The sequence below is a fragment of the Lynx canadensis genome, chromosome B3 (assembly GCF_007474595.2).
Source record: "Lynx canadensis isolate LIC74 chromosome B3, mLynCan4.pri.v2, whole genome shotgun sequence".
In the NCBI taxonomy this organism is placed as follows: domain Eukaryota; kingdom Metazoa; phylum Chordata; class Mammalia; order Carnivora; family Felidae; genus Lynx; species Lynx canadensis.
The window spans coordinates 68,096,781-68,123,539 of record NC_044308.2 but is presented as its reverse complement, the minus strand read 5'-3'; the positions used below and the strand labels follow the sequence as shown (position 1 = coordinate 68,123,539).

The following is a 26,759-nucleotide window of genomic DNA, read 5'->3' as shown; positions in this document are numbered from 1 at the left end:
TCCATAATTTGGCTATTGCTGAAAGTGCTGCTATAAACATTGGTGTACATGTGCCCCTATGAATCAGCACTCCTGTATCCTTTAGATAAATTCCTAGTCGTGCTATTGCTGGGTCGAAGGGTAGTTCTATTTTTAATTTTTTGAGGAACCTCCACACTGTTTTCCAGAGCGGCTGCACCAGTTTGCATTCCCACCAACTGTGCAAGAGGGTTCCCTTCCCCACGTCGACACCAGCATCTGTTGCTTCCTGAGTTGTTCATTTTAGCCACTCTGACTGGCGTGAGGTGGTATCTCCTTGTGGTTTTGATTTGTTTTTCCCTGATGATGAGTGACATTGAGCATGTTTTCATGTTGTCTGTTGGCCGTCTGGATGTCTTCTTTGGAAAAGTGTCTATTCATGTCTTCTGCCCATTTCTTTACTGGATTATTTGTTTTTCGGGTGTGCAATTTGGTGAGTTCTTTATAGATCTTGAATACTAACCCTTTGTCTGATATGTCATTTGCAAATATCTTTTCCCATTCCATCGGTTGCCTTTTAGTTTTGTTGATTGTTTCCTTTGCAGTGCAGAAGCTTTTTATCTTGATGAGGTCCCAATAGTTCATTTTTGCTTTTAATTCCCTTGCCTTTGGAGACATGTTGAGTAAGAAATTGCTGTAGCTGAGGTCACAGAGGTTGTTGCCTGCTTTCTCCTCTAGGGTTTTGATGGTTTCTTGTCTCACATTTAGATCTTTTATCCATTTTGAGCTTATTTTTGTGTATGGTATAAGAAAGTGGTCTAGTTTCATTCTTCTTCATGTTGCTGTCCAGTGCTCCCAGCACCATTTGTTAAAGAGACTGTCTTTTTTCCGTTGGATACTCTTTCCTGCTTTGTCAAAGATACGTTGTACATCTTTGTCAAAGATCCAGTTCTGGGTTCCCTATTCTATTCCATTGGTCTCTGTGTCTGTTTTTTGTGCCAATACCATACTGTCTTGATGATTACAGCTTTGTAGTAGAGGCTAAAGTCTGGCATTGTGATGCCTCCTGCTTGGGTTTTCTTTTTCAAGATTTCTTTGGCTATTCAGGGTCTGTTGTGGTTCCATACAAGTTTTAGGATTGTTTGCTCTATCTTTAAGAATGCCGGTGCAATTTTGATTGGGATTGTATTGAACGTGTAGATTGCTTTGGGTAGTATTGACATTTAAACAATATTTATTCTTCCAATCCATGAGCACGGAATGTTTTTCCATTTCTTTGTATCTTCTTCAGTTTCCTTCATACGTTTTCTATAGTTTTCAGCATACAGATCTTTTACGTCTTTCGTTAGGTTTATTCCTAGGTATTTTATGATTCTTGGTGCAATTGTAATTGGGATAGATTTCTCGATTTCTCTTGCTACAAGAGAAAGCAATTATTATCATGCTTTCCATCTACCAAGACCTTTCCTCTAAGGGGTGACAAAACATTTGATGTGTAGCATATGTATAAAGGTGCCAGCAGATAAAGAGATTTGACTTAGGTCATCTCCCAAGAAATACTGTATTTTACCTATCTCCCTGTTCATTGGAAATGCCATAAAGTAGCAAAGGGAGGAATTTTGAAATCCTAAAAGACGTTGAAACTACTAAAGTGTTTCTTTATTGGGTCAGTATTTCTAGTAGTCAGAGAAACTGTGGAGAGACCATGCTTCTTTCTCTCCCCAATAATTTTATTAGGTTACTGAAATTTCATGGTTTGCTTAGGAGGGAGCATGAGCCAAGTGGTAGACCTAAATCTTGCCTTTTATCTGAGTGTCATGACACTATTATAACCACAAATATTTATCTTTCATTCTCAATGGAGACGGGTCGCTCTTTGGATCATCCCATGTAGAATACAGTAGACTCTATGTAGAGCTATTTTCCAAATTGTTAGATATTACAACCAGACTAAACTCCATTCATTGTTACAAAAGCCCAGTATGGAAAGACAATTCTACATGATAAAAACATTTAAGACATCAATTTTTTTATTAGCTCTGTTAAATTTAGAGAATTGAAATTCCTTCTGGATGGCTTTCAGTGATCAAAATTTACCAAATTAAGAATAAGGAATCCAGACTTTTCCTTAGAAAGGCAATGAAAGCATAATAGAAAGGATGAATCCTACTGGGTTTACCATTCACCATTCCACTTTTTCACCCAAGATTGTTTGAAAACCTGTCTATATTGATACATATGGATCTAATTCTTTTAACTGCTGTAAATTATTGCATTGCATGAGTAAACCATGTTTTTCTTGGTCCAACACTCCTTTCCCTTTCTGTCATCAACTCCACTGTAAAGAAGAGCCAGTGGTTTGTATATCCTCTTTCCTTCATTGGGACTTTGGAAAGATAAACAAGACAATAACATGAAATGACTAGAACCCTTTTGTTATGAAGTAGTACAAGCATTAGAACTAATTCTAATTTCTCACACATTGTACTTTCTTTCTAGATTGGCAAGATTCCTCAAGCATTCTTTTTTTCTTATTTTAATAATGCAATGGCTGGGGCAACTGGGTGGCTCAGTCGGTTAAGCATTTGTCTGACTTCAGCTCAGGTCATGATCTCACAGTTTGAGCCCTGCGTTGGGCTCTGCACTGACGGCTTGGAGCCTGGAGCCTACTTGGGATTCTGTGTCTCCCTCTCTCTCTGCCCCTCCCCCACCTCTGTTCTCTCTCTCTCTCTCTCTCTCAAAAATAAAATAATTCTAAAAATTAAAAAAATAATGCAATGGTGATATTCCGTAAGTGAAAGTGATGGGAATGTAAAATTAGATCATTATGATTAGCTGGGACTTAATGCCACAAATCCAGCCCAAAATAATGCTCCTGAGACCCTAAAACAATCATTTTGCTACTCATAAATAATAGTCTAAGCTGTTGAGTGGATGAGGTCCAGGATTCTCTTTGGTCCCTTAATGGACAGTAATGCTGCTTGGACCATGATTTTCCATTTTTCTTCTTGGAAAGTCTGACTATAGGCCACTCAGTAAAATGAACCTTGGAAATAGGACTTCTGTCTCACACCATCTATTCATGAAAGAGAGCTATAAAAGCAAACACATACCCAGAACCTAATGGAGACATGGCAGTAAGCCTGAGGGAAATGCCATCCCTTTAACCTCTCTTTTAATCCCCTTGTAGCTTTATTTAGTTTCAGGACAGGGTGAAGGCATCAGTTGTGGGCAGACGATTGTGTTTTCTGAACTTGTTTATTCAGAAAGTAGTTGAAAGACATAAGAATGAATAACTCTGGAAAGAGCCAGTACTAAGAAAAGTGGGAAGGGCATCCAAAATAGTATTTCCACAGCTTTGTTGCTATCTGGAAACTACCTAGAATATTTTAATGAAACTATTCTGTGTGATAACACCTAGTGTTCTAATGTAAAGCACATCTGTCTTGGTTCCTACACAAAATTTCCAAAGTAAACTCATAGGTAGGCATGAGTTAGAAATGGGACAAAGCAGTCCAGTCTTGGACTGGACTCAGACTGGACTCAACAGTGGATTAGGAAGGATGTCAAGGGAAACCACCCTTGTTTCTCTCACTCCTTCCCTGTTTCTTGTGAAATTGGTTTATGCTTCCCTAGAATCCTTTGATTCTGTTTTGCTCTCTTTTCACTAAATCTTCCTACAGCTTGATCTGTCAGTTTCTGAACATTTCCTGTTGGTCTGTTTTGCTTTTTCTTAATATCAGGGAAACTTTTTTTCTACGGAATTCAACTTCAATCTTACTCAACACCATTACCATTGACATATAGCCTCTTGGGCTGAAGTAAGCAGGTTCCCCAGAGATTCTTCCATTCTTAGAGTGCTTTTTCTCCAGTGGACTGCAGGGCATTTGACATTAAAGCACCTCCTTTGCCCTTCCACTGTCCTTGTGAAAGAAGCAAACATCAGGCCTTCTTGACATATGAGGGAAGGGATTCTCTGAGAGATCTTCCTTTTCCAGGAATCACGCTAAGTCAGTGTCAGGTAGATTTAGACATCCAGAGAGAGAACCAGCTCCCTTGGGTCTCCCTTGGAGTTATTTCTGACTACTATTTCAAACTTGTTTCCATCATTCAAGTTTTGTTATCCAAATAGACCTTATCCATGGTTTCCTTGGCCTCTGATTATTACCAATCTTTTTTAACCTCTCAGGACTACTTACTCTAAACAACATCTCCCAAGCTGATTTTGTGTGTCAGGTCTAATACAGTTTGAAAAAAGATTACTGAGTGCCTAATCGTAACCATTTATTTATTATGTATAGGCCCATAATGTATTGGATATTGTGCCAAGCAAAGGCAAGAGACAGCTCCCTGGCTTCAAGATCTCATAGCCTAGGCTGGAGAGCCAATCCTAAACAGATGTGACTACAGTAGGACAATTACCATATATAGAATAGTAGAGAAAATTCATTCAACCAATGTTGAGTGCCTACGGTGAGTGAGATTCTGTGCCAGGCATTGTTTATATAGTCATGAACAGAATAGATAAACTTATAATTAAAATACCTAACCCAATGTATATTACGTTGTAATATTGTATATTACAAATCGTGGGATGTTTAGGTTTGGTCGGGGGGCAGAGTTTTAAGAAACCTACTTTAAGGGGTGCCTGAGTGGCTCAGTCAGTTGAGCATCTGACTCTTGATTTCAGCTCAGGTCATGATCTCACAGTTCACGGGATCGAGCCCAGCATCAGGGTCTGCCCTGGGCACGGAGCCTGCTTGAGATATTCTCTCTCTCTGTCTCTCTCTGTCTCTCTCCATCTCTCTCCTTCTCCCCTGCTCTTGCAGACACTCTCTCACTCTCTCTCTCAAATAAGCATTCAAAAAAAAAATAAAGAAACCTACTTTAAAAGAGTGGTGAGAAGGCCTCTCTTTTAAGCTGACATTTAACCCAGGGCAAGCTCTAGTCATGGGAAATGTAGGAAGAAAAACATCCCAGGTAGAAGGAATATCATAGGTGGCAGCTGTGAAGTGGGTGAGAGCTTGGCCTACTGAGAAACCAGAATGGGCTAGTGCCCTGGGAACTGAGGCAAACTGTACACACTGTGCCCTGAAGGCCATGAAAAGGGCTTTGTATTTCATTCAATATTCAGTGGGAAGCCTTAGAAGAGTTTGTAAAATGAAAGTGATATGATTGCGTTTATGTTTTAAAGGATTATTCTGATTGCTATGTAGAAAATCAGTGGAAGCGGGCAGGAGTAGATATAAGGAGGTGATTGAAGTAACTCACGTGAAAAACAATAGTACTTTGGGCCAGAGTGGTAGAAGTTGAGATAGAAAAATATGGTATATTTTAGAAGTAGAAAATGCAAGGATTTGGTTATGATTTTGATCTTGGCGTCGAAGGGTGGGGGTGCCTAAAAATAATTTCCGCGTTTTGATCCTCTTAGTGACTGGTGATGCCATTTATGGAGTGGTGGGAGACTATGAAAAGAACAGGTTTGTGTTGTGGTCAGGGACTCGGGGAGAATTCGAATTCCTGGACAGCTTTCATGTCATGGTGTCCAACAGGGCAGGGGAAATGTAAATGTGCATGTTGAGAATGTAGTTTGGAGTCGACAATACAAACTTGAGATTCATCAGCAGAAGAATGGTAGCAGTGTATTTAGCTAATTATATGACGATAGAATGGAGGACGACGTTGGGAGCTGAATATATTTAGAGTGTAAGAGGGAGAAGAGGAGGAAGAGCCGGTGGAGGGGATGGAGAAAGCAATTAGAATGGTTGAGATATTGACCAATATTGAACATGGGCAAAAGTGTCTGGCTGCCACTGAAAAGTACTTTGTCATTCATGATAATAATAATAATAGAAGCACTGTTTCTGAGAATGTGTGCTAACTATAAAGCATTACCTATATGCAGCTAACGCATCAGTAATGTATGACATATTGGAAGTAAGGAATGTATGTAAGATTCCGAGCCTCTGCCAATCACTGTGGGACTCCACATCCTACCCAAGTAGACTTGCATTTCATGGCATGAAGGAAATGGGACATGTTCCCTTTCAAACTATGTGCATGTTTATTTCCTATAATCAATAATAAAGTGACCAAGGAGTTTCAAAACTGCCTTCCTTACCCACTCCTGCCCATGCGTCTACCCCCCAGTCCTCCCCATGACTGCACTGTGGTATCTGTCGGTGATAGCATGTGCTGCCATTCCCAAGCCCTTGTTCTCCCAACTGTGTGTGGCTTCTAGCACTTAAATTAAATCTTATTTATTCACAGATGCCGATGCCATTTTATAGAACTGTAAAAAAGGAAGCACATGGCTTCTGGCAGGGGCGTACAGCTCCAACATGGCCTTCCACTGTTTTTGCAGTAGACTGTTAGGACTCCAGGCACTGTGCCTCTCGCTTACGAGTTAAGAGAAGCCCAATCTGTGGAGAAAACTTTGCAAATGTGAAAGTTACCTATAAAGCATTCTGTACCATCTGTGTGGCTTTCTTTCCACACAGCTCCTTTAACATACGTATTCATGTTCAAGTGGTTAATTATGATTATTGATATCCCCATATCATTACTTGTGATAGTAACAGTGAAACTGCTACTTTGGCATTTTATTTGGTTTTAAAACCTAGGAATACATGTGTGATCTACCTTATCATCATAAATCTATGGGGGGGAAAATGCAAAACTTTGAATTTTGAAATTTAAGCAGTTCCTTGGAATTGCCACTCTTGGGGGAATTTTATTTTACACAGACAGCACCTTTGGCCACACCCTGGAGTATGCAACTATAACAGGAAGTATCTACTTCTGAGGCAGGGCCATGAAAGGGGCTCTTGGGTGGTAGAGACAGAGCTGTGCCTTGGGATGTCTCGGGATATGACAGAGTACCTTGCCTCATGAAATATTCTGCCCCTCCTCTGTGTTCCCCAAATAACTCAAATATGAGCTGCAGCATATCCTAGTCCTGTACCTACCTAATGGTGAGATTCAACTAGAAATGGGGGTTCTCCATCCAGGATCCAACAGTTGAGGAAAGCGAACAAACTCAACAAGCGGAGCATACACCTGAGAAAATACACTTGTAGGCAGAACAGGTCTTCAGAACATGTGTTTCATAATCTCAAAAAAATTACAGGAGGCCAACACTCCATATAAAAGAATCCACTAGAGAACATAGAAATGAAAGTTTGAGTTGATAAATTTTTTTTAAAAAAAAGATCAGTGAATGCACAGAATAGTAAAGTAGACATCACTGAAAACAAATTAGTGAACTCAAAGATAGATGAAGTTAAGGGAATCTTCTAGAATACAGCTTAGGGAGAGAAATATCTGGAAAGCATGGAGAAATGCTGAGATCTAAAAACTATATTTAGAAACTTAATCTATTTAATCCAACGTCCACTTAATAGAAGTCAAGAGAGGAAGAAATACTCAAACAATATGAGATTACTCCCTAGAAATGAAGAGAAAGACATTGCATCTTTTTTTAAAATGTTTATTTTTCAGAGAGCACATGAGCAGAAGAGGGGCAGAGAGAGGGAGACAGAGGATCCCAAACAGGCTCCACTCTGTCAGCACAGAGCCCCATGTAGGGCTCGAACTGACGAATTGTGAGATAGTGACCTGAGCCAAAATCAAGGTCCAATGCTTAACCAGCTAAGCCCCCCGAGCTCCCCCAACATTGCGTCCTTTATTGAAAGAGCTCTTCAAGTGCCTAAGAATGAATGCACACATATGTATACCTTAACTCTTTATAATCAAATTTGAGAAATAGGATTTAGAAAAATTCTGAGAGCGAAATAACAAAGTTCTCAGCAGCAACACAGAATGCAAGGAAACAATGGAGTGCTATGTGGAAAATCCTAAAGAAAACTAATTTTTAAGCTATAATTGTACATTAGCCAAGCTGTCATGAAAGTGAAAGGGGAAAGTGAAATCTTTGGAGACACACAGAGCCTAGAAAGTTGACTATTGATAAATCCTCTCTTGAGGTTGTACTCCTTCGATCAGGAAATGAATCCAGGAAGAAACAGAGTGGCAAAATGTGTAATGAACAAGTAAACTCATAAAATGATGCTTAAATATTAATTGTAAAAATTTTGTTCTTGGTAATCTGAAAGTAAATTTGCAGACGATATCAACGTGGGGTGTGGCATAGAATGTAGCCGTGAGATTTGGCAGGAGAGAGGGGAGAGCCAGGCCACTCTTACGTTGCTCAGAGTTAGGGTTTAGAGGGGTAATTAACTCTAGATACTCTTAGAATCACAAATATTTGTGTTATGGGATGTTGAAACTTACACGTATTCACCCATCAGAAAGTTCAAATTATCATTTTCAAGCGGGTAAAGAAAAAATGAAGCAAAGGCAATTCGGGGACTCCAACACAAGTCAGGAAAGGGGGAAAAGTAAATAGCTAGAAAGCCTGGTAAATAAACGGTGGAGATATATCCAAATACATCTGTAATCACAAAAAACACAAATAGGCCAACTTTACCCAGAGGCAGAAAGCCCTAGCCAAGGCAATGTGAAGGGAAAAGAAATAACGTGTTTAAATGTGAGAGAGGACAAGCCATTATTTGCATGCTCTGGTTATCATTTAGAACATCAATGCTGTTTGAGCAGTGCTTCTCCAAAAAAGTGGAGTCCTACCCCACACAATGCCAAATAATGAATGGCTTAAATATACAAAGACAAAAGGCAAAAAAGAAAAAAAAATGTATTACGTATATAAAGACATGAAGAAAGTATTTATCGACTGCTTTACAATTAAATTTATAAATGAAAGATATTATAAACTAAGTCCAAAGACAAGCAAAACCATGGGGAAATATATTTGCAACATAGGTAGTAAGGATTCGTACTAAAATCTACGTGATTTGCAAAAATTAGAAAGTTTGGTATTATCAGTTATTGACTGTGAGGAATATAAAATGGTACTCTCATTGTGGAGGACTATTTGACAGTCTCCACTAAAATTAAAGCCATGCATCCCTTGATGAGCAAGCAAGTGTACTTTCCTATGTCTGACTTCAAAAAGCCTGGTGATGGGGTTGCCTGGGTGGCTCGGTCGGTTAAGCGTCCAACTCTTGATCTCGGCTCAGGTCATGATCTCACAGTTCGTGAGATCAAGCCCTGCATGGGGCTCTGCGCTGTCAGAGTGAAGCCTGCTTGGGATTCTTTCTCTCCCTCCCTCTCTCTCTGCCCCTCCTCCTGCTCATGCGCAAATGCTCTCCCTCTTTCAAAATGAATAAACATCAAAAAAGAAAGAAAAAAAGAAAAAAACCTGGCACCGTTGCACAGGGACACTCAAAAGAAGTTCTGTTACCTCAAACTGGTAACAGTAGTTGAGTCTTGGGAGAGGATGAGGATATGTGTTGGGGGAGCAGAGGCTGGGGTGCAGAGAGCCATTAAAGAAGGCTCTATCTGTAATGTTTAATAGTTTTAGAAGAAGGATGCATATAACCTAAAGAATTAAAAATCAGCTTTTCAGAATCTTTAAGAGTGGAAGTTTGATTTTCAATTTTGCAGTACAGAATCAAAGGCTGTCCCACAGCAGTTACAAGAAAAAGTAGCCTGTCTTGTCATACAGGGTTCCAGGTTGAGCCCAGTGTTTATATAATCATGAATCTCTGCTATGGTGCTTCCTTGCTACAATAGGAAGAGGTTTTAGATGGAGATGAAGTTTGCATACACCCTTCACATTATGTTGATGGATTGCAGGTGGAAACTGTCTGCATTTATCATTAGGCATATCAATTTTAAATGTTTAAATATCTGTAATTTTCTTTTGTTTAATGCTGATGTGGTTGGACTTATTATATAGCTCACCGTTTAGGATGATGAAACCTTAAAAAGTACATCAAAGGCAGATTATTCTTTCCAGTCCTGTGTTTCAGGTCTGCAGAAAATGGTAGGTTATGCACTCAAGTTTTTAACTTCATTATATAAGTGGCATTAAACCAGCCATAAAATAATTGCCAATGATAACAGCATTGTTTCACTGAGCTTTTATTCATGACTCTGAGTCATTTTTCCTCCTCAGAATGAGAAGTGTATCTTTTTGTTTGTTTTGTGTGTGTGTGTGTGTGTGTGTGTGTGTGTGTGTGTGTGTGTTTTCAACCAGGTTCTAAATACCCAACTTTTGACCATATTTTTCTTCTGCTTTGGCTTTTTTTTTCTGTCAGTTATTATATTTTGGGGGGAAACTTCTTTAAATTTTTTTAAGGGAAGGACCAAAGCTAGCAAAGAAACAGATGTATCCCATATAAAATAGGCAATAAATCTTGTCCCACAAATTCTTTGCTCTGAACTTTCTGACAGAAACTGTCAAATATCCACTTTAATTCAGGTATAAAATGTTCGCTCCGTGTCATGGCGCCAACAGCCATGTGCCAGAATGAAGTTAGTGACCAGCCATAAAAACAGCAGCATAAGCACCTTTGAAATGGTGCAAGTCATGGTGGGTGAGAACGAGCCATATAAATCCATGGGGAATTAATCTCGGCTTTGCTACTATCCTGCTGCGCATTTACAATGCAGGAGTAGTAATACTTTTAAAAGGAGAGAGAATAAGAGAGCCGTGTGTACACCTAATGAGCTTGTGGGAGGGGAGAAGGTGGTTCATGGATCAGAAAGCAATAGCTTTTCCTCCCCCTCCGCGGAGCTCTGGAATCCCCTTGAAGAGGGCAGATCCGAGCCTGAGTTGAACATGTGGGGTGGTTCCTCAGCTTGCATCGCCTGGCTTCACAGATCATGTGAAACCAATCTCTCCGAAGCGCAATCACAAGAAATGACTTCAGCTTCATAAATCATTGTTATCATCCCACAGGAGGAGGTAATGCTATGGTTTTTCTCCAGTAAAACATTTCAAGCCTCTGGTTTCAGGAGCTTCCCCCCCCTTCTCCTTTCTGAAATCAGCTTTATGCCATTTGCACAATTAGCTTCAGGTCCTTGCCTAAAGGAGACCGTGGCACTTCTCCAATTTACCTAATATTTGACCATTTCCTCCACTCAGATTTTAAGGGAGACTTATTCCCTGCTGAGGGGCGGGAGGTGTGTGTGTGCATGCGTGTGTGTATCTTGTCTTATATTCAGAGTCCTCACACTTGCTTCCAAGAATATACTGACCCTCAGTATTTTTTCCTGTTAAGGATATTTTCTTTAACCTGTATTTTCCAAATATAGAACAGACATATTCGGTTTAAACACAGTGGAAAGAAATTTTAACTGATTTTGCAGCATAAGACATGATTTTATTTTTTTAATTTTTTAATGTTTATTTTTGAGACAGAGACAGAAAGAGCATGAATGGGGGAGGGTCAGAGAGAGAGGGAGACACAGAATCTGAAACAGGCTCCAGGCTCTGAGCTGTCAGCACAGAGCCGGACGCGTGGCTCGAACTTGGACCGCGAGATCATGACCTGAGCCGAAGTTGGGTACCTAACCAACTGAGCCACCCAGGCACCCCAAGACATGATTTTAATACTTGTGGCCATCTAAAACATTTCTCTACTAAGCTACAGAAAGCAGACAACTAAAGAGTAAAGCAACAGATCATTTCCAGGTTGAATCAAAAGATAAAAATCTGCTTTAAGTACATTTGATAATGTTTTAATAGTCCTTCATAACCAAACATTTTTCTCCTAAAAGACATTACTGAAGAAACGTTGTCAGAAAATTATTTTGAAATGCTGTCATGGGTTTCTAGAAAATTATTTTATTTGAATTGGTTTCATACCCACTTTGGAAAAAAAGGCTTATTTTCCAACAATTATTTTTCAATCATTACCAATTAAATGGCAAATGATAAAGTATCTTAAAAGTATTTACTTAAAAGTTGACCGGGGCGCCTGGGTGGCGCAGTCGGTTAAGCGTCCGACTTCAGCCAGGTCACGATCTCGCGGTCCGTGAGTTCGAGCCCCGCGTCGGGCTCTGGGCTGATGGCTCAGAGCCTGGAGCCTGTTTCCGATTCTGTGTCTCCCTCTCTCTCTGCACCTCCCCCGTTCATGCTCTGTCTCTCTCTGTCCCAAAAATAAATAAACGTTGAAAAAAAAAATTTAAAAAATAAAAGTTGACCTATTCTTCAACATGTTAAATGAAAAAGCAAGAAACTTAATTATATATTCAGTATGACCTCAAGTATATAAACCAGCACACGTGGCTTTGTGATTCTAAACGTACACCTACATTTATGGAAATGAATCAAAATATTAGCAGAGGCTTTTACATAAGAAAGCCTTCTGCACTATTTTCGTCTTTTTTTCTTTTTTTTTCCCTCAGATATCCACATGTTCTACAATGAGGAGTTATTTTTAAATCTGGGAGAAATTATAAAGATTTGTTAAATGTGGGGGTGGGGGGCAGGAAAGGAGGATGTGGGTCCTGAGAGACCACCCCAAATTCTGTTAAACTCACCATCAGCACTTTTACCCAGCAGACTTCTAAGTGGGGTGGTCAGTTTTAAAACCAAACCTCATTTCTTTGTTTCTTTTTTACTGAATCTGATAAGGATCACTTGCGCTAATAGTCCTTCTGCATAACTTCTACTGGCAGAGCAAATTAAGTGTGCTTTAATGTGGAAAATGTCTTCTACAGTGTCTTCTTGGGGAATCACAGTTCACCTAGTGTTTTCCTTTCTTGGACGTACCTCCCAAGAGACAAACTATCCCTTGCCTTCCCTACACCTATATTCTTGGTAGCATCACAACTCTTGAAGTTAGGGTATAATTCTTGGGTACCATTTTTAGCGGACCAATTTAAATCCCCGACTATGACAAATTCTTGACTGTAAGAAAGCAAATTTGATGGATTATTTTGATACTCAGAGCAATAACAGATATCACGACAGTGAGAATTTTCTCAGTTTCACTTTTTTAGTTGCCCTATAAATCTGGTTTCCCAAGTACACTACACCTTTGCCAGGGTTCTAAAAGAAGCCCCGTTTAAGGATGGCAATGGGTGTTCTATGATTACTTATGTACGTTCATGACTAAACACAGCAATACTTGTTTTTCTGAAGGTTTTCAATTATTTAACAAATGTTTTATGCTACAAAAAATGTAAGTGGTTTAGTATAAATAAATCTAGATGAACAAGAAATCTACTTTGTAAAGGTATGGGTACCGTGTAATATTTTATCTGAAATATGAGTATGGCTTTCTTTTTCCTCTCTGTTTTTGATTAGTTAAAACCAATCTTAATCTATTAAGATCTCTGACCATGCATAATGGCTTTTATCTGAGTTTTCATCTTTATAATGTGATTAAAATCATTCTTCACATTGTATATATTTCTGGACAATTCATAAAAATATGTGGGATGGTTACTTTATAGAAATGGCCAAATTTACGTGTGTGTGTGTGTGTGCGCGTAAGGTATAAATAAAGGGCTTTAGGACTTTAACGTAGGTGACTATGCCTTTCAATTTAACTTATTCATTCGAATACTTGTTTTTCCAGTTATGAATTCTTATTTCTGTAATTTTCTCGTCTATAATGATATGACAGTTTTAGAGTTCTTAAGCAGGAACATGTAAAGAATAACAGTGTGGTATAGTGAAAAAAACGATGAGTAAAGGAACAAGTTCTTTTTTGCCCCAAGTTAGTTGTATGACCTTGGGCAAGTCACTTTCCGTGTGCTCTGCTTCTGCTTCCAAATACAATTATTTTTTTCTGATTATATTAAATGATGCTAATTCTTAAAAAAGAAGCATATGAAAAATAAAAAGCCTATCAGCCAGAAAGGCAGAAATAGCAACTATAATATTTTGGTATATTACTTTCTGATATTTTTAATAGATAATTTATTTCCGTGGCATACATTGTAATATAATTTAGTCTCACTGTATTTACTGCTTTATATTCTGAATTTTATCTCCATGATACCCTTTGAAAACCTGATTTGTGGGATATTTGGATCTAGTGCATTTGCATCAGGTCTTAGGGAGTTTGTTGTAGGGATAGACATGTTACTGAAGGAAAAACAGGATGCTCAACTACTCAAATGAGTCTCATGGAAGCCCAAGAAAAATTGACCAAGCAAAGGTCACTGAGCAACTTAGAACTGTTGTGGTAGTTGGGGCGCCTGGGTGGCGCAGTCGGTTAAGCGTCCGACTTCAGCCAGGTCACGATCTCGCGGTCCGTGAGTTCGAGCCCCGCGTCAGGCTCGGGGCTGATGGCTTGGAGCCTGGAGCCTGTTTCCGATTCTGTGTCTCCCTCTCTCTCTGCCCCTCCCCCGTTCATGCTCTGTCTCTCTCTGTCCCAAAAATAAAAATAAACGTTGAAAAAAAAATATTTAAAAAAAAGAACTGTTGTGGTAGTGGTTGTAATGGTTGTAATAATTAACATTTACTGAGCTAATGTACCAAGTGTGATGGCCGAGCCCCTTACAAATATCTCATTTAATTATTACAACAACTGTCTAATGTAGGTCCTATTATTACTTTCATTTATAGGTTAGAGAACTCAGTGTTAAACAAGTTAAACTTAACTTGCCCAAGGCCAACAACTGGAAAGTAATGGAGTGACTTGAAGCTTTGGTTCCACTGTTATCCACAATGTAGAACTCATCTGATTAGTTGAAAAGGTTAAATGATCTATGTAAACCCCTTAGCATTATTACCTGAGACACAGTACTCAGTGAATAGTCTCCTCCCCCCCCCTCCTCTTCCTTCTTCTTCATCTTCATCATCACCACCATGACCACCAACCTGATTATTCCAGTCAGTTGTATTGAACTGCTTCATAAGCAGTTGATCAGCCCATGGATTGACTATCCTTGGATCCCATTAGCTGTGACTGGTGGGCTGAAGGGGTCACAGTTCAGTACACTATTCCATTATCATAAAATCCAATATTTATTCGGTCCCCCATTATTTAACTTTGTTCACTTATAAACTTTGTTCACTTTGTTTATACTAGGTAATTTCTTAGGTTTATTGTAGCTGGTTCTCAGGTGTAGGGTTTCATTTTATCCAGTATACAGATGGACAAGTTGAGATACAAAGAATTAAATGATGGCCCTAAATAACAGAGATAGTCATCAGAGGCAGTTTTGGGAAACCCAAAGAACCCAATTGGTGCCAATTTTTTTTTCCATTTGTTAATGCGGTGCTTAAAGAAATATCTGTTGAAGATCAAGTACTAAAATGCTATGAAAAAAAAAAAAAAAGATGAGGCCCTGCTTTTGAAGAGCACTGCTTTAAATCAGAGAGAAAAATGAGCATGGAGCCTGTTACCATTTTGCTCATAAACTGGCTTACAAATTCAAACTAGTAGCTGCTTTTGTAGTCATTCTCATCAATTAAGGAAGCAACAAATTATTGATTTTTAAACACTAAGTTTATGGTCTTAAGTGCTAAATTTTGAATACAAATTTAAAAATATAGTCCATACCTTCCAGAAATTATATACTTTTATGCTAGTGCTAATTCCAAGATAGGACAGAGTAGTTTGGGAAAGGAGACCTTCTTTCAATATTAGCATACCTGCAATTTGTCACCAAATGGTTATTTAGAGGCTTGTGACTCTGAACCCCATTGACTTTGAAATGTCATCAGGATTCTTGATGAAACAAAATGGGAGCAGCCCTCTTTTTTACATCTAGCTTCTTTGCAATTCCTAACATTTCCTAAATGATGATTCATTTGGTGTCTTCTCCCTGAGTGATGAGACCACAGAGTTCACTTATCCCTACATGGTCCCTGAAAGAATTCTAAAGCACTGTGGAAGGGATGAGCCTTCCCATTGGGAACGAGATGGCAGGGAGACAGAAAACAGGAGTTATGTATATTCTTTAAGTGAAAATTATATTTTATAAGCATGTTTGTTTAGAAATATTGGTGAAAAAATAACTCCAAGTAAAAACTTTTTTTTTTTTTTTCAAAAGAGATCTCACTTCTGCTAATGCTGATAAGTTAAAGGTATACACAGGCTTACAGGATGAGATAAAATGGAGAATTTCAGGCCCTGTTTGAGAATGCATCCACCTGACTCCCATTAATGTTAATGAGCCTCTCACTGGATCATTCTAAGTTTTACCCCCATGGTCTGTTTTGAAGCATCAAGAGTCAGGAAATTTAGAATGAAAGCTGAAATTCCGTTTTGGTTGGCACTTTCTCTCTGATGTATATACTCCTATGGAAAATGTGCCGTTTAGTGCAACTTCAAGATACCACCTTACTATTTGAGCATTCTAGAGGGAAATCTAGCCTGTTGGGAAGCAGCAGGGGGCCCTGGGACATAGATTGGCTTATGAATTGAGACCTAGATACAGAAGAGTCATTCCCTTTCTTATTTCACTTTCTTATTTCTGTAACATTAAATCGTTGGACTAGGTTATAGTTAGGTTATGGATTATGCGGTCTTACGAATTTTCTCAAGTAATTGCATCTGCATCCCTTGATGCCAAAAAAAATTGCTGTGTACAGATAGTTGTACAGAATTGAAGGACATCACTGGACTATACCAAAGCAGGGGAAAAAAGATCACAGACTATTAACAGCTAAATAAATGGTTGCCTTTAAGAAGAATGAGCATTTGCTTATGCTCATGAGAAGAATTCTCATGAAGAAATGAGAAGAATTCTCCTACAGTCTAAAGATTGAGTGTTGTGTCCATATGGGGAGTGGTTGAAAACTTAACCTGTGGGGGTGAAAGTCTCATCGAAGGTGAGGGAAAAGAAGTTATTAGACCAAAAAAAAAGTTATAAAGCTTTTACAGTGGGTTGACTTGTGAACTGTGGATAAATTTATTTCATTTGGATACCAATTATACTCTTAGTCTGATTACCTTCTAGAGTTGTGAATGGATAAAATTTTTACTTTTTTTTATAATTACTATAGAGAACAAACCAGATGCATAATGTGATGAGCACTTAGAGTTATATTGTGACCTCTTAAACTATATTCCTCACCTACACAAATAATTATTACAGTCATCACAGAATATAAAAGAATCTTGCAATTCTTTTATTATATAACCAGGGAGATTTTTCTCATTCAAATTATTATATCAGTAAGATATTTTATGAGGTATTTTAATATTATGCCCACATTTTGAAATATAAAAATGGAAATGACCTAAGATCATTAGTTATTTGTAAGCTTGATTGTATCAGGACTCACTTTTTGCAACCATTTATGAGAGAATTAAGTTCTGTTGCCATCATTGTGTATAATGAATTAACACCTCCCTACCATCTAAAATGGTACTACTTGGGGTACCCAGGTGGCTCAGTTGGTTAAGCATCTGACTCTTGATTTCTGCTCAGGTCATAGTCTCACGGTTTATAAGATCAAGCCCTTCATGGGGCTCTGTGTTGGCAGTATGGAGCCTGCTTGGAATTCTCTCTCTGCTCCTCCCCTGCTCATGCTTGCTCGCTCATTCTCTCTCTCTCTCTCTCTCTCTCTCTCTCTCTCTCTCTCTCTCACACACACACACACACACACACACTCCCTCAAAATAAATAAACTTAAAAAATTTTAAATAAAATGGTCCTAAATTATGTACATATGAGTTGGGGGGAACTTAGAAAATAGCTGGTCAAATCACTTCCCACATTCTATAGTTCAGATGAAGAACTTTGGTTGAGAAAAGCCCCAAGTGCCCAAGTTAAGGTGATACCAATATTTAGGTTTTTTTTGATGCCCATAAGAATATTCAGGTTCAGTTATAAAGGCAGCTGAAAAGCGCAGATAAAAATGATGAAAATGATGAGATCTGGAAAGTCTGAACACAGGAGGATCCCCACTCAGTCAGCCTGAGAGTTAGACTAAATGACTTTTAAGACTCCCTGTACCTGGGTTCTTTTGATTTTATGACTCCAAAGGACTCTTCAAAGTCTTCTGAGACAGTGTCTTTTACTTAGTACTTTCATCAAAAGCCTGGGTTTTCTACTCCACTTTAGTCTTAGACAGGTGACCTAGAAATCACATTATACCCATATACTGGGAACCTTGATAGCATGCCTCTACCCAGCCTCACACCAATTTACACAGAAAACCTCACAGACGGCCCCCGCTCTTCAAGTTAACCATCCAACTAGACATTGGCAAATGTAAACTCTATGACAGACCAGAAACGATCATCCTAATTTAACCACAACCAGGAAAACTAATAAAACGGGAAGATGAGATAGACAGCATCCTTTTGGGGCAAGTATACCGAGAGGAAAAATGTAAGATATAAGATGGCCCCATAACTCAGTGGTTCCACATATGTATATTTTTCCGCTCTCAAATATTGAAAAGTCATCCCTCTTTCCAGTGTTCATGTGCTGTTGCCTCTGTTGGTGAAGCATTCTTTTCTCCTAGAAAGTGCGTGACAGGGCAATTTTCTAAGAAATGACAAATGGCTGCCATGTTCACATCAGATGGATACCACATGAAGTGGAGTGCGGTCCCTTTGTTTCCTTGTTAGCATCACCTGGCTCCTCTATTTGGAGAGCTGTAATAAAAACAGCTTCTTTACTGTGCGTCCTGTTGGTTTATACCAACCATGTCAGGTCCATAAACCATGGTATATTAAAGTGTAATAGACTGTGTAAAGAATACTGGGAAGATATTCCAGCCTCTATCCCTTTCCCTCATTCCACTCTTTACTACCTCCCAGATGGGTATCCATAAATATGACTTAATTATCTTTGGCATAAAACCCACACTTTCTTTGAAGAGTGACGTCCTTCTTCAGCCACTCTCAGTGCATGAATACCACCCTCTTGAGGATAAAACCTTGAATATTTTGGTACATTTAGGTGACAAGTGTTCCTAGTCCGAATATTTTCTGGAAGTGTCATTTTATTTATAAAAACTCTACATTTTTCATAATCACTCTATTCGAACATTTTAGTCCAATACAGACAAAACTCAGGGTCAATGTTATTTGTATCTATGATCTGTCATTCTATATAACGTATTGATCTAACATAAGATACACCAGGATGAAAGTCAGTACTCTCTCACTCTTTGATTCTCTTATACTCTCTTCTATGTTGTTGAAAACAGAAAATGAGGGGCGCCTGGGTGGCGCAGTCGGTTAAGCGTCCGACTTCAGCCAGGTCACGATCTCACGGTCCGTGAGTTCGAGCCCCGCGTCAGGCTCTGGGCTGATGGCTGATTTCCGATTCTGTGTCTCCCTCTCTCTCTGCCCCTCCCCCGTTCATGCTCTGTCTCTCTCTGTCCCAAAAATAAATAAACGTTGAAAAAAAATTAAAAAAAAAAACAGAAAATGAATATTATAAATAGCTGTGCTAGGAAATGGACTCTGATTCCCCATTGGGGAAATAATAAGGGACTGTGTTCCACTAGTGTGGGCCCCTTGCTTTCAGTTGATTCATCTGTCAGAGAGATGGAGTGCCTACCAGGTGTTAAAGTTGAGAGAAGTGGATTCTGAAATCCCATTGTGAGATAGATTTTGGTTCCTGCCCTAAAACACTGAGTCTAGTAGGAAAAGCAGACTGCCAGCAAATGGTGTCAGTACTGTGCCCCACATATGTGAACACAGTGTTGTTGGGCTGCACAGAAAGAACAGGTCACCAGTTGATAAAAGCCCCCGTGGAGGTCTTCATGAAAGGAGTAACTTTAAAGCTCGGTTTTTGAAGGAAGACAAGACATTTACAGTGGGGGTGTTTGGGAAGGAGAAGGCAGGGAGGAGGAGGGATTCAAAGCAGGAGAAACAGTGTTCCTAAAGCTAAAGGTACAAGAAAACAGGTTGAGTGGCAGGAACAGCACAGAGTCGTACGAGACAGGAGTATGGGGCACATAGTGGGAAGTAGCGGGAGCCAGGTTGCAAAGGGCTTACTATGCAGTGTGAGTGTACTTCACCCTGTACAGAGAGGAAGCTCATGAACACATAAGCACAGGAGTGGCATGATCCAGTTTGCCTTTTAAGTTGGTAACTTGGGTGCAGTGCAGAGACCTGGGTTTCCTGTGCAATGCAAGGAACCCGTTGTACATCATAGACCCTAGTGGTTAAAGAAGGAATCTTTGCTCTCAGAAAATTACCTTGATAGGTAGACCCCCTGCATCATTATTTTTCATTTAGTATATGAGAAGTGATTCAGTTTAATCAAGTCAGAGATTGATAAGTCAGTTATCATTAAGTAGAAAAATCATAAGCCCCTCACACCTATCCCTTTGACTCCCAGGTATTTGCAAATTATACATCAGTTTCTGTCTTCTTTTTTTTTTCCCCCTGAGGATAAAAAAAAAAAAAGGGGGCTGAAACAGCAAATTAAATGACTGACACAGGGAACACCCTCCTATAGACAAGCCTTGCTTAAGCAACTTGATAAGGACGTCAGCTCTGTAAGTAAAATGGGAAAAATAGTGAGGTTTTGGGTAGAGCACACCTGATGTGACTTGAAAATGATCACAAGCAAAATTACCCTCTATTGAGAGGATTGTTGACCTCCGTAAGAAAGAAAGGGACGTTTGCTCGAAATTTTGCAATACTCTTTCCATAGGCAGACAGCTGGAATAATGACTACTGGCATTTGCTTCTCAGCAGTTAGATAATAAATGGCTGCGTTGTTGAGTGTCTCATGTGTGTTGATCCCTCACGTTCAGTACCTCCAAAGGTCACAACCACCTTGCAAGGGAGACCTTACCATTCCAGTTTTATGGTCTCTCACGGACCGTGAGATCGTGACCTGGCTGAAGTCGGACGCTTAACCGACTGCGCCACCCAGGCGCCCCTCATTTTCTGTTTTCAACAACATAGAAGAGAGTATAAGAGAATCAAAGAGTGAGAGAGTACTGACTTTCATCCTGGTGTATCTTATGTTAGATCAATACGTTATATAGAATGACAGATCATAGATACAAATAACATTGACCCTGCGGAGGTTCTGATTCAAGCAAGCCTTGTCCCCTTTTCATGTAGCCTTCATATGTAGGTGCAAGGAGGAGTTACCATCTTCATTTTACGGAGATGGAAGCTGAAACGTGTGACTTGTCCCAGACACTCAAGTGGCAGAGCTGGACTTTAACGATCCTGAGTTCTGCCTCACGAGGTTGGCCACAGCACTTAGGAAGTTTTGTTAATTGACATTTCCTGGACGTTGAGATAATAGTAAATAACTTCAGCCTGACATTCTTCTCTAAGCCTGTGTTTGTATTCTAAATATCAAGTTTTACGCTTAGGAAACCTAGCCTCTTTCTTTTTAAGCAATGTTTATCCAATAAGTGCATTTGTCAAGTAAAATAATTTATTGAATATATAGGCACTCTTCCCATGTTTAAGGCTCAGCAGAAGACAAGCCAGATGAAGTTGCTTCTTTCCTGGAGCTTACATTCAGTTGTCTTATCATAAATGAATGAGACAACGAATAGTCTACCAGGTAGATAGAGGCTGGGCAGAAAAGGGGTAGTGTGCGGTGGCAGAGAGAGTTGGGCGAGGGGACGGGGATGTGCCACAAGGGGTGATCTTTTATTTAGTCAAGTCAGAGAGGGTGATACCTGAGCTGAGACCTGAATACTGTAAGGAAGCCAGTCAGGCAGAGACTGTAGGCAAGGTGTCCCAGAGAGGCGTGGCAAGTGCAGACACCCCCAGTGCGCATGCTCAGTGCACTCAAGCATCGACAAGCTGGCCAGCGAGCCTGGAAAGGAATGAACTTGGCAGAGAGGAGGTGGTGTCCCAGAGGAGCCAGGGAGCGGACCTGCAGGGCTGAATGGGACGTCATGAAGATATTAGAGGTTATGTCAAGGGTGACGACAAGCCTTTGAAAGGTTTTGAGCAGAGGAGTAACTTAATAAAATTTGCGTTTTAATATCAATGATGTTGATGATGACATACTAGTAATATCTGTCATGTCATTTGTTGATCATATTTTATGTGCTAAGCCTTCGATGTGTATTATCTCATTTATCTTTAGAACAGCTGTGTGAGGGTAGTCACTGGGGCTATTCTTATAGGACAGATGAGTTAATAACTATGCAGTTGGTCCTGAGTAACTTGACCACGGTGACACAGGTAGTACATAGCAGAGTTAGGCTTAATTAAATAGTGGCATTTTAAAATCCTTTAATACCTTTTACCTTGAAGTATCATGACATAGGCCCTAATAGATATGATGGATTTTCTTTCCTATTCACTTTACACCATTATAGTCTGTTTGTTCGTTTGTTTTGTTTGTTTGTTTATATGAAATTTATTGTCAAATTGGTTTCCATACAACACCCAGTGCTCATCCCAACAGGTGCCCTCCTCAATGCCCATCACCCACTTTCCCCTCCCTCCCACACCATTGTAGTCTTCAATGAAAGGAACCTTAGGGCTTTTATGGATTACGACTTGCCTATTTTTCTAGACATTTTTAAGCTTGCTTGTTTGCTTATTTATTTATTTATTTATTTATTTATTTATTTATTTAGAAACAGAGTGTGCGTGGAGGAGGGGCAGAGAGAGAGGGAGAGAAAGAATCCCAAGCAGGCTCCATGCTATCAGCACAGAGCCCAATGTGGGGCTCGATCCCATGACCCTGGGATCATGACCTGAGCTGAAATGAAGAGTCAGATACTTAACCGATGGAGCCTCCCAGGCCCCCCTTCTAGACATTTTTAAAGTGAAAGAGTGCTATTATCATATATAACAGTGTTATTTTTCTGATTAGAGAAAGATCTATAAAAGCACTACCCAAAAATGAAGCCTCCTGAATAAATAGTTTCACAGAACACTATAAATTCCTAATCTCTAAATTCAGGGTTGTATCTCAGTATGATGGATTTCCTTAGTAGTCTTAAGTAGTTCTTTCAAGACATTTAAAATCAGTATTCTGAGAAAGGAGACCGTAGGCTTCCACAGACTGCCAAAGGAGGCCATGGGTGTAGAGACAGTGTATGCGAAGGTTCCGGTGATTTTATCTGGACCTGAGCAGAAGTGCTGTAAATGGTACAGGGTTTCTGATGTTTGGGGAGGGGTGGGGAGAGTGCCAAATACGTGGCAAAGCTCACAAAGAGGCCAGCTGTAGCTGGGGTGACTACATGTACCAATCTGGCCAGGATTGTTGCAATTTATGTTTTCGTCAAGGTGTAATTATTAGTTATCACCTTCTTTCAGTCTCAGACGTGTCCTAGTGAGAATAGTAAATTATATGGCCACCATTGGCTATAGTTGTTCTCAAGAAAGTGGGGGTGGGAGATATAGCCAATTGAGAGCTATCTCCAGGACATGTGGTATGGACCGCCAACCCCTGAGTTCAGAATTATTTTGATAACGTGGTAATTAAAGTTAGAAGATTATGCAAAACATGGGATGCCTGGGTGGCTCAGTTGGCTGAGTGTCTGACTTTGGCTCAGGTCTCAGGTCATGATGTCACAGTTCGTGAGTTTGAGCCCAGAGCCTGGAGCCTGCTTCAGATTCTGTGTCTCTCTCTGCCCCTCCCCCTGTCATACTCTTTCTTTCTTCCTTCCTTCCTTCCTTCCTTCCTTCCTTCCTTCCTTCCTTCCTTCCTTCCTTCCTTCCTTCTCTCTCTCTCAAAAATAAACATTAAAAAGAAAAGATTACACAAAAGATATGATGGAAGAAAATGCTGTTTTAATAATAATTATTTCTTTCTTGCAGCCAAAAAAGAGCATAAAATGGAAGAAAGTCATTTGGAGAATGCACAGAAAAGGTAAGTGGCTCTGACTTGGCCTTAGTCCTTTCTGTGGCTAGCTGTTCCATTTTTTTTTTTTTTAAGTTTACTTATTGATTTTGAGAGAACACAAGCAGGGGAGGGGCAAGGAGAGAGGGAGAGAGAGAATCACAAGCAGGCTCCGCACTCAGCACAGAGCCCCAGGCGGGATTCAAACTCACGAACAAAACTGTGAGATAATGACCTGTGTCGAGATCAAGAGTTGGACACTTAACCAACCGAGCCACCCAGGCACCCCTAGCTGTTCCTTTTTGTCATTGTTAAGTGCATTCTTACTGCTGTGTGACCATCACTCATCTATCTCCAGAACTTGCTATCTCCATATGGAACTCTGTACCCATCAAACCATAACTGCGCACTCTCCTCCCCCACCCCAGCTCCTGGCAACCGTTATTCTACTTCCTGTCTCTGAGACTTTGGCCACTCTAGATACCTCATATAAACGAAATCAATACAGTATTTTTCATTTTATGGCATGCTTATTTTACTTAGCATAATGTCTGACTGGCCGTTCTTTTGGCCCCATTTGTTGAGGCTATGCATCTATGAGCAATAAGATTCTGTCAGGAGCTGGAGGGAAAGCACTATGACAGGACTTGGGAATATTTCTTCTCAAAGAGCACAGAACCGTTCAGAAGTGATTGGTTGACATGTGTCATACACGTCATGACACTGTCTGCCTCTCCTTCATTTCTCTGCTCCTGAACCTCTTTATGGAAGTTAGGAACAGTGTGATCCTTCGTAGCATTACAACTAAACTAAACCAATTCTTGCAAACACCTAAGAGACTTATGTCTTTCCTCAGATCTGAGGCGATACTGGAAACAAGGGGCAAGTGGGGAGGAGGGACTGACCTGTATATATGAAAAGTACCCCAGAAATTGGAAGAGATCTCCAAGGTCTTCTGTTCAACCCCTTGCCCACTGCAGGCCTCTTCTTTGCGCTTCTCTCTCTTAATAGACAGCAGAATGGAACCATCCAGTTCACCCAATAAGCATTGGCTCTGGTCCTCGATCGGAGTTTTTGTCATTTGACCAGGTTAGTCAGCTTGGGTATGTCTCCCTCTTAAAACGGTGAGTGGGAATATACTGAGGCATTCTCATATTCAGCAGAGAGAATTGGATACATTTTGCTGGTGCCAGTTCTAAAAGGACTAGAAAATTAAATGAGGGGTAGGGTTAGGAAACAGCCTATAAGAAAGACCAACTTTATAAATGTGTGAGGAGAGCAATGCATTAAATGCAAATATACAAACTCTAGAAATGAACTATTTCCTCTTGTCTAGCCACAATTTTCAAGAGTTCTGAAATCCTACAGATGGTCTGTCTGCTCTGCTTTGACGAGCACCAACATCTTGTTCTACCTTCAATTGCCAATAAAATTAAAATACAGATGGGAGAGCCTGGGTGACTCAGTCGGTTAAGCGTCTGACTTCGGCTCAGGTCATGATCTCATGGCTCGTGAGTTCAAGCCCCACATTGGGCTCTGTGCTAACAACTCAGAGCCTGGAGCCTGCTTCAGATTCTGTGTCCCTCTCTCGCTCTGCCCACCTGCTTATGCTCTCTCTTTCTCTCTCTCAAGAATAAATAAACAAAAAATTAAAAAAAAATTAAACTACAGATGAAAGTGAAATTAAGGCAAATCCTAAATTTTTCTAAGTGCAGACATGTTCTTGAGTCACAGTTATCATCCAAGCATGATCATCTGTGAAAACCAGAATAATCGCATGATTATGTCTTTAGATTTTTGTGCCTCTTTTTTTTTTATTAAAGAATTGCTTTATTAATACAAAACAGACAAACTATTAAGTGCTAAGAAATTTAAATATCTAAGTCATAGCAAACAGGTGGCAATTCAATATCCAGGGTCGACAGAACGCTTGAGACTGCAACAGATTAGACTCCCATGGTTGAGAGGGCATCTTTAGAGGTGAAGGGGGGGGCCCAGGTGTAACAGCTTTTCAAGTTCCCTCTCCTCATCAAGGATCATGAGAGGCACTCCATTCAAGAGGAGGTATGCAATCTGGTGCTCTTCAGGCAGGTCAAAACTCTCAAAATCTAAAGGATTGAAGGGAAAGAATTTTTCTATTTCAGGATAGGTGTCATCCAAGGCTGGAACAGTGTTTTTTGCTTTGACAGTCTTCTCAGTTACCTTTTTGGCAGAGAAGTTTGGCTGCTTCTGTTTGAGAGGTCCGTCGTTCTTTACTGAATTTTCCGTAGCTCTCTTGACAGTTCTCAAAGCCTTTCTGGTAGCTTTAGGTAAGGCTGCATGAGCATCAGACATTTTGCCTACACCTGGTGTTGAAACCTGAGATCTCCCATCTAAAGTTTTGACTGGAGGGGTGCCTGGGAGGCTCAGTCCATTGAGTGTCCAACTTCGGCTCAGGTCATGATCTCGCGGTCTGAGTTCGAGCCCGCGTTGGGCTCTGTGCTGACAGCTCAGAGCCTGGAGCCTGCTTCGGATTCTGTCTCCCTCTCTCTCTGCCTCTCCCATGCTCATGCTCATGCTCTGTCTCTCTCTCTTTCTCTCTCTCTCTCTCTCTCTCTGTCAAAAATAAATAAACATTAAAAAAAAATTTAAAGTTTTGACTGGAGGCCTAGACTGCAGCTTCTGCCCATCCTTGGGAGCCACACAGGTGCCTGGGTCTCCATTTTCCTTATCAACAAAGATCAGGGTAGCCATTCTGGATCAGGACCTCTCGGTTCACTCACGTAAGAGCCAACAGCCAGACTCTTCCAAGACTCAGCCTGCAGTGGTTCCCTAGATTTTTGTGCCTCTTGGTTGGCCTCTTCCCTGTATTAAGTCTTCCCTTCCTCTGTGTGTAAAACGAATGTCTGTGTTACAGAAAATAGTCCGCATATTCAGAAGAGACTGTCAACAAGGGCACATTGGTGTCAGGCCAAACAGAAATTTGGTTTCCGGGGTGGATGTCAAATTTCTAATATTCCTTCAAGATTCTTGCTTGAAGGAAAAGGGGGCCCACCTTAGAGGGGCCGAAGCTGCTGCTGTGCATTAGCTATGCTGAGGGGGGTCATAAATTCTGGTTGTCAGCGTTTTCCGTGACTTTGTGGTGAAGGTAGCGTAGCTTTCATGTCATACATGAAATATGTTAGATCCCATCTTTAATGTAGAAACCACAGTTGTTTGGTCGCACTGTTTAAGGAAGTTGGTGGTCA

At 40.2% G+C, this 26,759-nt stretch overlaps 2 protein-coding genes across 4 annotated transcripts in view; one reads left to right on the top strand and one right to left on the bottom strand.

Moving 5' to 3' along the window:
- FMN1 (formin 1) overlaps window positions 1-26,759 on the top strand; it is a 394,550-nt gene that overhangs the window by 327,138 nt on the left and 40,653 nt on the right. For both annotated transcript variants that reach the window (XM_030318570.1, XM_030318571.1), the window contains one exon: window positions 23,511-23,562. In XM_030318570.1, coding sequence (XP_030174430.1) covers window positions 23,511-23,562 — 52 coding nt within the window. The remainder of the gene's footprint in view (window positions 1-23,510; window positions 23,563-26,759) is intronic.
- On the bottom strand, window positions 25,507-26,265 carry LOC115516154 (securin-like). 2 transcript variants are annotated; one of them, XM_030318572.1, is made up of 2 exons: window positions 26,147-26,265; window positions 25,507-25,897 (listed from the first exon to the last, which is right to left on the bottom strand). In XM_030318572.1, the coding sequence occupies exons 1-2, from the start codon at window positions 26,263-26,265 to the stop codon at window positions 25,507-25,509; spliced, it is 510 nt and encodes a 169-aa protein (XP_030174432.1). The 2 variants fall into 2 exon arrangements, with proteins under 2 accessions (XP_030174432.1, XP_030174433.1); XM_030318573.1 differs by having other exon boundaries at window positions 25,507-25,936; window positions 26,192-26,265.

What these genes read in the sequence shown, in the direction of transcription:
- LOC115516154 (XM_030318572.1), bottom strand. Translation starts at nt 26,265, where the DNA reads ATGGCTACCCTGATCTTTGTTGATAAGGAAAATGGAGACCCAGGCACC. An exon ending in ACTTTAAATTTTTTTTTAAT is followed by an intron (nt 25,898 to 26,146) that starts GTTTATTTATTT and finishes TTTAGATGGGAG; the next exon opens with ATCTCAGGTTTCAACACCAG.